This window comes from Rana temporaria, chromosome 4 (genome assembly GCF_905171775.1).
Source record: "Rana temporaria chromosome 4, aRanTem1.1, whole genome shotgun sequence".
NCBI lineage: Eukaryota > Metazoa > Chordata > Amphibia > Anura > Ranidae > Rana > Rana temporaria.
Genome location: NC_053492.1, coordinates 424,903,833 through 424,916,470, shown reverse-complemented (window position 1 = coordinate 424,916,470; position 12,638 = coordinate 424,903,833). Strand labels below are relative to the sequence as shown.

At 45.9% G+C, this 12,638-nt stretch overlaps 1 protein-coding gene across 1 annotated transcript in view; it reads right to left on the bottom strand.

The window, feature by feature from the left end:
* LOC120935776 (protein BZZ1-like) overlaps window positions 1–12,638 on the bottom strand; it is a 37,291-nt gene that overhangs the window by 16,593 nt on the left and 8,060 nt on the right. The window contains exons 2-3 of the mRNA XM_040347837.1: window positions 9,168–9,247; window positions 8,911–8,975 (exon numbers count right to left, since the gene is read on the bottom strand). Coding sequence (XP_040203771.1) covers window positions 8,911–8,975; window positions 9,168–9,247 — 145 coding nt within the window. The remainder of the gene's footprint in view (window positions 1–8,910; window positions 8,976–9,167; window positions 9,248–12,638) is intronic.

Genomic DNA, 12,638 nt, shown 5'->3' with positions numbered 1-12,638 from the left:
AGGCGGAACACTGAACAGAGGCGCTGCTGGGAAGATTTGTGTTCCGCCTATCACAGGACAGTCTGAGATGAAGAGGCGCGGCTTTCAAATCATGGAAGCTCGCAGCAGACGGAGACTGTCACCGGCCTGGAAGCCAGAAGCTGCAAAACGTGAGTGATGGCACAGTGGGGGGGAAAGTGGGGGCAAGTGATGGCACTGTGGGGGCATGTAATGTAATGGCACAGTGGGGGCATGTAATGTAATGGCACAGTGGGGCATGTAATGTAATAGCACAGTGAGATTTGAAAAAAGCCTGTTTCTGTCAGCGGTTGTTTCTGTCACCGGTTGTTCCGACTACCCCTCAGCTTCCAGAAAGACTAGAAGGAAGAGTATATCCCAAAACCAAAATTTTTCTGGAAAATTAGGGGGTCGTCTTATTTATTTATTACTATTTATTTGGGAAGCGCGCATATACCAACGGTCGGTGGTGCCAAAGCGCTTTGTGACAAAATAGCCCGGATGTTCTGGCGAGGGGAGCATAAATAAAAGAGAAGGGAGAAAAAAAACAAGAAATCAGCGAAGAAAAATTGGCCTAGGATTGAAATGCTTGGCAGAATAGCCAGGTCTTCAGCTTCTTCCTGAACGCATATAGGCTTCGGGAGATGCAAATGTTAAGCGGGATTTGGTTCCAGAGAGTCGCCCCCGCGGAGCCAATCCGTTTTCCTCCTATAGAAATTAGCCTGTCAGTATTGCCAATGAGCTTTGTCGGCTGAGCGAAGACAGCGTCTAAGTATATAGTGTGGAGTCAGATCTGATAGGAACTGTGGGCCCAGCTGGTGGTAGCCCCTGTAGATCAGACAGAGGATTTTAAAATCGGCCCGTTTTGTAACAGGGAGCCAGTGAAGTTCTTTGAGCACAGGGCTGATATGGTCTTGCTTTTGGAGATTGTAGATAAGCCTGGCAGCTTGATTCTGCACCAGCTGCAGTTTCTTAGACCATTTCATTGGAATGCCTAGTAGGACTCCATTTGAAAAGTCAAGGCGAGAAATAATTAGTGCCTGGACTAAGTCTTTCCTCTGGTCTTGGGTCAGGAGATGTTTTGCCTTGCGGATAAGTCGTAGAAAATGGGAGGCTCTCGAAACAGTCGTCTTAAACGCCGGCAAATACGGTAACTGCATTCCTGTGATCCACAGAAGTATAGCCAAACTAGCTTTGGCTGTACTTCTCCTTTGAGAATAAATGGCACCCCTGCTCATCTGCTAAAGAGCAGCCTATACTTTTGCGCTCCAGGAAAGCACATCGTTTTGCCTGCGTTCCTGACACAGAATGCCTAATGCCTTGTACACACGGTCTGATGGATTTTTTCATCAGATATCCGATGAAGCCGACTTTCAGTCTTGCCTACACACTATCAGTTAAAAAATCGATCGTGTCAGAACACGATGACGTAAAACACAACGACGTGCTGAGAAAAATGAAGTTCAATGCTTCCGAGCATGCGTTGACTTGATTCTGAGCATGCAATGATTTTTAACCGATGGATTTCCCCACAGACAATCGTTTTTTTCTATCGTTTTTTTAACCATCAGATAGAACCTGTTTTAAAATTAATTTTTTCACCGATGGGAAAAAAAACAATGGGGCCCACACACGATCGTTTCGTCTGATGAAAAAGGTCCATCAGACCGTTTTCATCAGACGAACCGATCGTGTGTATGCGGCATAAGTGTTACAAAATTAAATATTACAATTTGTATGCTACCAGAGCTGAGGTGCGGTGACGTGTGGTGAGCTGCTGTCAGGGCCGACCTCTCCTCGAGTTACAACACATTGAGTCACTGACAATATACAGATTAGGAATTGTAACTTCACTTGCTAAATGCCTATTGCAGGTCAGTGACTTAGAAGAACATTAACCACTTCAGCTCTGGAAGATTTTAACCCCTTCATGACGTAACATATATGAGGCCCCACTGCACTGGGCTTTTTTCCGTGGGGTCGCATACATGCGTACCTCCATTTGTGCTGAAAGCGAGCTGCACAGAGTGCACCCAGTACAAAGAACGGGGTCTCACTGACAGGCCCGGGCCCCATAATAATGATTGGGATTCAAACCTCCCGATTCTGGGTCACCTGATCACTGTGGTAGCCTCTGATTGGCTACCATCGTGATCAATCACTGTAAAGCCCACCCCTGTGTTTTTCTCTTTCTGTGAATGTAGAGGTAAGATACAATGCAGAGAGGAAAAAATAAAGTGTGTGTAAAGAAATAAATAATCAAAAATAAAAGAAAAAAGAAAGAAAAAATACATACTCAAAGTTTGATCTAAGTCAGTGCCAGGGTTAGTGTTTGGGTCAAAGGTCAGGGTCAGCATATTTTGGGCACTTTTTAAAAAAAAATTATCACCAGTGTCAGTGTGTTTTAGGTAGGACAAAACAGCCAACAACAACTGACATACATATATGTGGTATCGCTGGCGTCAGGAAAACATATTTTGGGTTGTTCTTTGGTGGTAGGTTATGGTAGCAACAAAAAAATATATACAGCTAAATAAAAAATAAAAATAAAATGTATTTACTATTTCAAGGAGTTATCTGTTACCATTTACTACCAAATAAAAGCCCAAAAACAAGGTATAATCCACCTGGATGCACAAAGTAGTTGTGATGATATGTACGGTTTTACCTCTTCGCATCTCCCGGCCCCTCCTTCCTGACGAGTGCCCCCATTTACCAGCAGCTTGCTATGGGGGCACCCGAGCCGAGCTGCAGGCCTGTGTGTCCATTCTCCCCCCTGATTGGCTTTAACAGCCTCTGACTTTGTGTCATGGACATGCAATAATGTCTGGCAGCTTTCCTACTCCTCATGTGTCCAGTAGAGGCCTGACTCTGTTCTGGCTGCCTTTTTATCATCTCTCCTTCCTGTATGGCCCCACCCCAGGCCATCCCAGGAAGTCTATATTAACTGTTGCACTGCAGGTCTGCTTTGCTGTTCAACTTTGTTTGTTAGCTGTTCCTGTCTGCCGTGTGATATGATTAACCTTTCTGTGTACCGATTTTGGCTCGTCCCTGACTACTTTTGTTTGCCTGTGACCCTGACCTTTTGGCCTGTCCCCTGGTTACCCTTGTATGCCTGTTCCCCTAAACTCGGCTTACCCATCACTATCCCTTGTGTTCTCAGTGGCTGCTTCCCCTCTCTCCCTACGGAGCGTGACCTGGGGGACACCAGGGGTCGCGACCTGGGTTTAGCTGCAGCGAAGGCCATCCTCACCACTAGAGGCTCTGGTAAACCCCTGCTGGATCTTAGACTCCGCGCCCTGGGGAATCTTGGGTTCACGTTTTCCTGTCCATCTGCAGCATTCGGCTATTAGGTTCACTACTTTGCGGTGCACTCCTGTCTCCAACGGGGGTGCATCTGTCACCTGGCCACAGGTGACCTGACACTTTGATTAACAGCAGCGTGAGCCAATGGCACCGCTACTGTGCCCCAGCCCCAGCCAATCAGGAGGAGAGTCCCGGATGGCCGAGGGAATTGTGGACATCGCTGGACAGAGATGGGGCTTAGGGTAAGTATTAGGGGGTGCTGGGGGGCCTGCTACACACAGAAGGCTTTTTATCTTAATGCATAGAATGCATTAAAGTGGTTGTAAACCCCACTTTTTGACTTTTACCTACAGGTAAGCCTTATTATAGGTATAAAGAATATCTAATATATGATTGCAGCGGCGCATACGCAGGGGGGGTCCTCGGCTGAAGGGCCGGCCCTTGCCAAAATGAAATCTCTCGCGCGCATGTGCGGGAGTGACGTCATCGCCGCTCCAGCCAATCACAACGCTGGAGCTGCGATACCCGGAAGACAAGCTGAGTCAAGAAGACATCTCGCTCGGCGTGGACCAGGTAAGTTTTCTTCTCCTCGTTCCGAGGTAAGTATTTCATAATGAGCTAATATGCGGTGCATACTAGCTCATTATGGCTTTTGCAACCGCTTTAAGATAAGGAAACCTTTTTCCTTTACAATTCCTTGTAAAGTAAAAAAAAAGGATTCCTATAAAAATAACAAACATGGTATACTTACCTGCTCTGTTGCAGTGGATTTGCACAAAGCATCCCAGATCCTCCTCTTCTCGGGTCTCTCTTCTGTGATCCTGACTCCTCTCTCCTCTCTCCTGTTCAGTGCCCCCACAGCAAGCAGCTTGCTATAGGGGGCACCCAAGCCGAGTCAAAGCTCTGTGTATCCATTGAGACACGGAGCCCGACCTGGCCCCGCCCCCTCCTCCCTGATTGGCTAGCTAACTTTGATTGACAGCAGCGGCAGCCAATGGCTGAGACACAGGAAGGAAGAATCTAGGATGGCTGAGATACTCGTGGACATTGCTGGACAGAGAGGGGCCTCAGGTATGTGTTAGGGGGGCTGCTACACACAGATGGCTTTTTATCGTAATACATAGAATGCATAAGGATAAAAAACCTTTTGCCTTTACAACCCTTTTATAGGCCCCTGTCACAAGTACTTGAATACTACACTATGTGCATTGAGAGCATTGGTGAGGGAATTTTTTGTATTTTTTGTATCTTATGATTACTATTTTTGTTTTCTTATTTTCTCTTCTTGTTTGCATTTTCTTTCCTTTTGGATATTTTTAGATTATGCTGCCAACACAAGTTGCATCACCCCTCCCCTGAAGAAGAGGCCATACAAAATAAAGAAGCCTCGAAACGTTGGAATATCTGTCTCCACTGTACAGACAGTTTCTCGGGTTTTGCAATCCAAATTTTTGTTGTTTGTGTCTTGTTATCATTTCTGATTGAATAATTTTGCCGCCGACAAGTGTATTTCCCATGTTTATTCCCCTTGGTCACCTGGATGCTGTCTTTTATGTCAAGTCCTGGCCGTCATTTAATTGAATTAATACATTTATACAATTTTGATACCTTTTTGACCAATTTTTTGTCACTCAACAAACCCAGTCTACCAATTTAAAGTCCCGTCGAGGAAAACACACCACTTGTGGTGTACACAGACAGTTATAGTTTAAGGATGTGGTAAGACTGGGGCGTTTCTCCTGATAATTTTGGACACCTTACCGTTCCTTTTGCGCAAAAGTTATAGCGCCTACAAAATAGGGGATAGTTTTATGTCATTTTTATTCTTTTTTTTTTTTGTTACTAGTAATGGCGGTGATTTTTATTGTAACTGCGACATTATGGCGGACACATCGGACATTTTTGATGCTATTTTGGGACCATTGTCATTTACACAGCAATCAGTGCTATAAAAATGCACTGATTACTGTGTAAATGACACTGGCAGGGAAGGGGTTAACCACTAGGGGGCGAGGAAGGGGTTAAGTGTGTCCTGGGGAGTGATTCTAACTGTGTGGGGGCTGGGCTACATGTGACACGACACTGATCACTGCTCCCGATGACAGGGAGCAGACGATCAGTGTCCTGACACATGGCAGAACAGGGAGATGCCTTGTTTACAGTTCTGCAGCTCTGTAACACGATCGCGGGACACCGGCGAATATCGAGTCCGCGGGTCCCGCGGGTATGGTCATGGAGCTTGCGGCAGGGGTGCGCGCCTGCTCGGCGAAATTCAAAGCAATGTATATATATATATATGTTGCTTTGCGCAGCCGTGCCATTCTGCTGACATATATATACATGACACGGTTGGTTAAATAACAATATTGTTTACTTTCATACATGCCCAATAATTTTTATACTACTAGTGACAGTGATCGGCGACTAAATAAGTCACATTTGGCAGTCATTCTGCCTGTCGAATTCCACAGCTATTTCATTTTTGGCAAGAAGCAAAGAATCACAGTGGTGGCATTTGTACAGCTCTGCGAGGCTGCATTTATCTGTGCGTTTCTTTGTTAGCAGTGTGGTCGGAGAGACATGCAAGAAGGAGTGGGCAAGCTGTCAATCTTGCAGAGCATGCAAGTGGGTGTTTTTGGAATACATTCCAAACAATAGAGCTGTCAAAAACTTTTTTTAAAGGAAAACAAATAAAACACAAGCAAAGAAATAAAAACTGTGTATTACACATTTAAACAAACACAACACATGTACACGTACATGTGTAAAAGACACTGAAACCAGGGCTCAAGTCCTGCGGGAAAGCGTGGGAACGGAGTCCCTGCACTTTTTTCACAGCAGGAACGCAGTTCCCTTTGCAGGACTAGAGCAGCCGAGCCGCCCGAGCCAATCCTTCACGAAGCGGCGATGCCCAGCTCGAGTCACTGTCAGGGGCAGGCGAACCTTAGTAATCCTTTAAGTTACTGGCCGCTTCCTGTTCTTTCTAAATCCCGCGATAACTTGCGGCAGACCTCTGCAATGTCTCCTGGGAAAAATGACAAAAGCTCCCAGGAGACATTGCGGCATCGAGGAAGTGACGGAATACCCGCACACTACCTGATGAATCCATATACAGGAAGCGGCCAGTAACATAAAGGATTACTAAGGTACAGTGGATCAAAAAAAACATGCGGTTTAGTAATTATGCATATGAGCGTATGTTTTTTTTTTTTGGTGGGGGAGTGGATCTTGGGTGGGAGTTCCCACACTTTTTTCCCCAGGACTTGACCCCTGACTGAAACTACATGCAGTTTAAAGTGTGAATGTAGGTGTTAAAGCGGTGGTAAAAAAAGAGAAAAAGAAAAGAAAAAAAGAAAGAAAAACCTGTGTAGCGCCCTGCTCCTGTTGACCAGGCGCTATTTTCATAATTTAGTGGGATACCTGAACTGTATTCAGTTCAGATACAATGTTAATGGCTAAATTGGCCTCTGCTCTAGCTTTGGCTGAGTTGGTGTATTTCCCACGGTCACCAGTAGGTGTCGCTGTCACTTCTGGTTCGTGATGGAAGGTGTATTGGGTGTTCTTTCCCAGAAGCTACCTAGTGGGAGGTTTTTACCGCTGGGCATGCTGGGAGAGGGTACTTAAGAGGCGGACGCCATTCTTTTCACTCTCTCACCTCGTGGCCACTCTGGCCTAAGGTATGTGACAGCTCCTCTTCTGCCTCGGGGGGCCTGCTGGCCCAAGGCTTCGTTACTGGAGGTAGGCCCAGAAGCTATTTGAGACCTACTGGTTCGAGGGTGGTCCTGTCTGTCCTGTGGGAAGAAGCCGAGCAATTAAAGGAATCATCTTGGAGAGGACACAGCGGAAGGCTGGTATCTCGAGAGGAGCCTGATGCCTCAATTGGAGGATGCATCCTAACCAATACACCTCACAGTATTGCCGAGTCAGCTTAAAAGACTTCCTTATACTGTGCAGTTGTGTTCGCTTTGGGAAATTCTGATTACTGAATCCTGTGGCAGAGGATCGTTCAACAGTTACTATCACTACCAAGTCTGTGGCAGAGACTTCTTTTCTTTTTGTCCGTGCATCATCCCGGCTGCTAGGCCGCAGAGAGAGGCCTATCCCGGTGAGCAAGATCCAGTAACAGCAAGTGTACCTGTCCCCAGGATCTCAAGTTCTTCAGTGATCTTTGCAAGGTACCTGAATTTCCATAATCCTCCATCCCTCTTCTGCCAACGTTGTGTTTAATAAAAAGCATTGAAAAGACTCAGTGGGGTAGATTCAGATAGGTTAGCGGATCTTTAGATCCGCGTAACCTATCTGATTTACGTTACGCCGCCGCAATTTTGTGAGGCAAGTGCTGTATTCAGCACTTACCTCAAAACTTGCGGCGGGCGTTAGTTTCTCAATCGGCGTAAATGCTCATTAGCATAATCGACGCGTAAAAGACACGGAAGCGCCACCTAGCGGCCGGCCTGGAATTGCAGCCTAAGATCCGATGGTGTAACACAGTTACACCTGGCGGATCTTAGGCATATCTAGCCATATCTCCTATCTGAATCCGGGCCAGTGACTGGCCACCATGTTCTATGTAACTTCTTAACCCTAGACTTTGAGCTAACATGGTGAACAATGGGGTAGCGGCAGACCCAAAAACTAACCAGCAGCTCCTTTGGGGGTAGTGCTACACCTGCATGACAATAGCATAATGTGCTAGTATGCATCACATTCTAGGAAATTATAAAAATACTTACTTTAGAGCGAAGCCCCTGCAGCAGCGCCCGTTCACCGCTGAGGGGGCTGACATGTTCCCCCAGCGTTTCTAACAGGTTCTAAGGGTCCAGTGCTGTAAGTGGCCGGAGATGCGATGACGTCACTCCCACGCATGTGCACGGGAGCCCTCCTTTCCGGCAAGGAGCCCTGAAATTCCGTCACTACACGTCAGAGCACATGCGCGCTGACATCAGCGGCTGCATGCAGGGTGAATATCTCCTAAACTGTTTAGGAGATATTAAAGGAACACTAAAGGTTCGTTTTTTATTAGATCAATTAATTGCTGTAAGCTAGAGCATTTAAATATCACTTACCTCGTTTTTCCTTTTGACCTCCAAAATACAGTAATCCAGGTTTGAAAATGCCATTTCCTCTCTCTCCTCTTCTTGCTTTCCACCAGCATCTGAACTGTTTTGCATGGTGGAAAGCAGAATGTGCTCACCCCCTCCCTATGACTACAGCCCTGCATGAAGATGCACTCTTATCCCTCACAGGCATGGAGGCTAAGCCTAATGGGAACTGTAGTTCCCAATGGGCCATGATGTAGCAAGAATGAATGCGCACCGCAAACCAGGAAGTCAGTGAGAATGATTCAGGAGTGACGGAGGTGAATAAAACGGCTCGATTTCAACAGGTATCAAACTAGTTATAATGCAAAATATTACTTTTTACTTTATCAGCTACTGTCAGACTTTAACTTAAGAGGAAAATATTTTTGTCTTTACAACCCCTTTAATTTTACCTAAAGGTAAGCTTTATTTTATGCTTACCTGTAAGTAAAAATCACCAAGCTGGGTATACAACCGCTTTAAAGCGTATCTATAGTTAAAACGTAAAATCATATGTAGCACTTACCTCCACAGAAGTCGATTGTTATGATGTGTTTTCTGTTCTGCCACGACTCTTCCACTCTGACACACCTGGTTATAAAAAAAATATATTAGCATACAGGAAATAGGTCACATTTGACCTGATGTTACCTAAAGTAAGTATATTATCGCAAAGGCAAGATAACAGGTCAAATAATATGTTTGAATGTGCTAAACTGACCAGAAAACTAGGCTATAATATGGCAATTAACCTAGCCAACAATAGCGCTAAGCTACATTAACCTGGCATACACATCATTGATAAAAAGCAGCATGAACAGTGAAAAGATATAAATGGCAATAAGACGTCTCACAGTAGCTCTCTGCAAAAAAATGATAGAAAAAAAAGTGTCCCATAGCGCAATCTGTGTATATTCCCCGGTATGCCGGACCTTCAGAGCTTATGCACCGGTGACGTCACCAGCTGCATGCACACTGAATATCTCCTAAACAGTGCAAGTTTGGGAGACATTCACTGTACCTACAGATAAGCCTTATTAAAGTAAAAAAAAAAGCTAAGTTTACTACCACTTTAACACATGGATAGCATTCAAACAGGAACTTGGTAAGGGAAGCTCACAGCATTTGTTAGAGGGGGAGGGGCTGCCTTGACCTTAGGAGGCTGATTGACACGGTCACCAGGGTGTGTCAGGGGGTGAGCCAGAGTTGCCTTCTATTGAAGCTGTAGTAGGCAGAATTCATGTATTGTAAGTCTTCTGGGTGGTACAGATGGCTTCCTCAGAACTCTCACCCAAGATCATAGGCCTGTCTTTTGGGTGGGCGAATTTAACTTTTTTTTTTCTCTGTTCCTTCGGTTCTCAATTCTTAGGGTGAATAGAGAGTCTCTGGATCGTGAACACTTAGCGGATAAGTTCCGCCCATTACAGGCCCCAAAAATTAGCCCACAGGCATTCACCTGACAGCAAACAACTTTGTATTCTGTGGCTGGTGGTGCAATAGGCATTTATCGGATACAGAAGTAAGTGTCGGCCATTACAGGCCCAAAAAATTAGCCCACGGCCACAGGCGTTCACCTGACAGCAAACAACTTTGTATTCTGTGGCTGGTGGTACAATAGGCATTCACCGGATACAGAAGTAAGTGTCGACCAGTATAGGCCCAAAAAAATTGCCCACAGGTGTTCACCTGAATTTGAATGAAACATGATCTACTGGTCACATGTGTTGAATTTCTCCGAGATCCATGCCTCATTAATTTTTATAAATGTGAGGTAATCAACACTGTTGTGAGCTAGGCGAGTGCGCTTATCGGTCACGACCCCCCCCCCTGCTGCGCTGAACGTCCTTTTGGACAGGACAATGGACGAGGGGCAAGCCAACAGTTCCATTGCAAATTGTGCAAGCTCTGGCCAGAGGTCAAGCCTGCCCACCCAGTAGTCCAGGGGTTCATCACTTCTCAGTGCATCTACATCGGCCAATAACCCGATGTAGTCGGACACCTGTCGGTCTAGGCGTTCCCTGATGCTGGATCCGGAGGACAGCTGTCGATGGGTCGGCTGAAAGAATGATCTCATATCATTAGTGATCAAGACATCTTCAAACCGCCCCTCTTCTTGCAGGCGCTGTTGGATTGGTACCCAAAACTGTTTCTCTGTGAGTGGAAATTCCTCTGCCAGCGGACGCAAAAGCAGAATGCAGCATTTCTCGAAGCAAGGCCTGGAAGTGCCGCATTCTGATAGCCCTCTGTGATGGTGGTAACATTTCCGCCATGTTTTGTTTGTACCGGGAGTCTAAGTACGTTGACACCCAGTACTGGTCCTTGCCCGTTATGCTTTTTATACGGTGGTCCCTCTTAAAACACTGGAGCATGAAGGCCCCCATTTGCACTAAACTGGAAGCGCTGTACTTGCCTGGCTCCTGCTCATCATCCAGAATAATGTCGTCCTCGTTCTCCTCCCCCCATCCACGGACAACACCAGGGATCCCAGAAAGGTTTAAAGCATGCTCTTCTTGCTCCTCTTCCTCTCCCCCGGCACCATCCTCCTCTGACTCCTCTTCAGACTCCCATTGTTGATTTGTGGAGTAGCCCCCCCTGGGAATTCATCCAGATGTGACCGTACATGGTTGATGGCTCGCTCCTGATACATTAGGAGTCTAGTTTGTCCCTCCTGTGCAATGTAAGTTTGGCCTGCTTCTCCTCCCTATATGCTGGTCCATCTCTCCCTCTGAACTCCCCTCCTCTTCCTCTCTTGTGGGCACCCACGTGACGTCTGTAGACACGTCTTCGACATCACCTTCCCCATCACTAACAATAGAGATCTCGGAGTAGGCAGCAACAGCGGGCACAAACCTCCTTGGGCTGATCTGAGTACTGTTGTCAGACTGCTGAGTGCCGGCTGTTGCTACCTCCTCTTCCTGATCCAATGCCAAGAATGGCTGCGCATCCGAAATGACTTCTGATGGATCGGAAAATAATTCCTGTGACTCAAGCGGAGGGTATATGGTGGTGGTGGTGGTGAGCCACTCAACCAAGTTTGGTGTGTCCTTTGACGTAATCAAACGAACATTCTGCCACTTCCCACTTTGGCTCCGGCCTGGTGCTCCTGCCCTACCCCTACCACCCCTGCGGAAGGGCCTGCCTCTTCCTCTGCCTGTCATTTTTTAAATGACCCTGTGACAAAAGTCTCTAGAGAAGCGCAGTATATGTGGAAGAAGGAAATTAACACCTGGCTTCAATCTGTCATTTTGGGGGGCCACTGGTTTATCGCACCAGTTATGAAACGTTTTTTTCAGGAAATGTTGTCACTGTGTGTAGCAGAGGTAATGCAGCGAAAGCGACAAAAATTCTGCAGTACCCAAATACACTATTATGAACGTATATTTTTAGATAACACCCCGCTTCAATTTGTCGTTTTGGGGGGCCGCTGGTTTATCGCACCAGTTATGAAACTTTATTTTCAGGAAATTTTGTCAATGTGTGTAGCAGAGGTAACGCAGCGAAAGAGGCAAAAATTCAGCAGTAACCAAATACACCACCGGTCACAATGCTTAACAATACAAATCCACTATAATATGCTTTCTATATTCAAAAGTATATTATAAGTGTATTACACCCCTATGTACTGCACACCAAACAATAGTATACCTATAACAGTGCTTGAAAGGACTTTTGTGGACCTGTTAGGTAACGATTTTTGTCACTACAGTCTGTCCCTGCTCTGCACACAGCAACCTGTCCCTACACTGACAAAAAGTATATGAATGTATTACACCTATATACTGCACAGCAAGTAGTACACCTATACCAGTCCTTAAAATTACTTTTGTGGACCTTTTAGATAGCTATTTGATTCAATACAGCCTGTCCCTGCTCCAAACACCAACCTCTCCCTACACTGACAAAAAGCAGAATGTAAAATGGCCGCCAGATCAGGTCTATTTATAAGGTAGGGGGTATGTCCATGTGCTGAAATGTCTCAATTGGCTGTCCTGCACCACCTGATGAATGTGTCATAGGTCAAAGTTCTTCTCAATGTAAAATGGTGGACCGCCGCGAATATCGCCAGATGTCCGCCTAACGAGCAAAGTTCCCTGCGAGACGACCGCCGGGCGAACCGCCAGGCCATCTCTTTTCCTGAGCAGTATTCCTCTAACAGTGAATATGGTCACTTTCTCTGTATATTTCTCCATATATAGATTCCTGTGACTGTAGGCATTTTGATTTTCAAGGAAATCCTTGGTTGAACTCCCACAG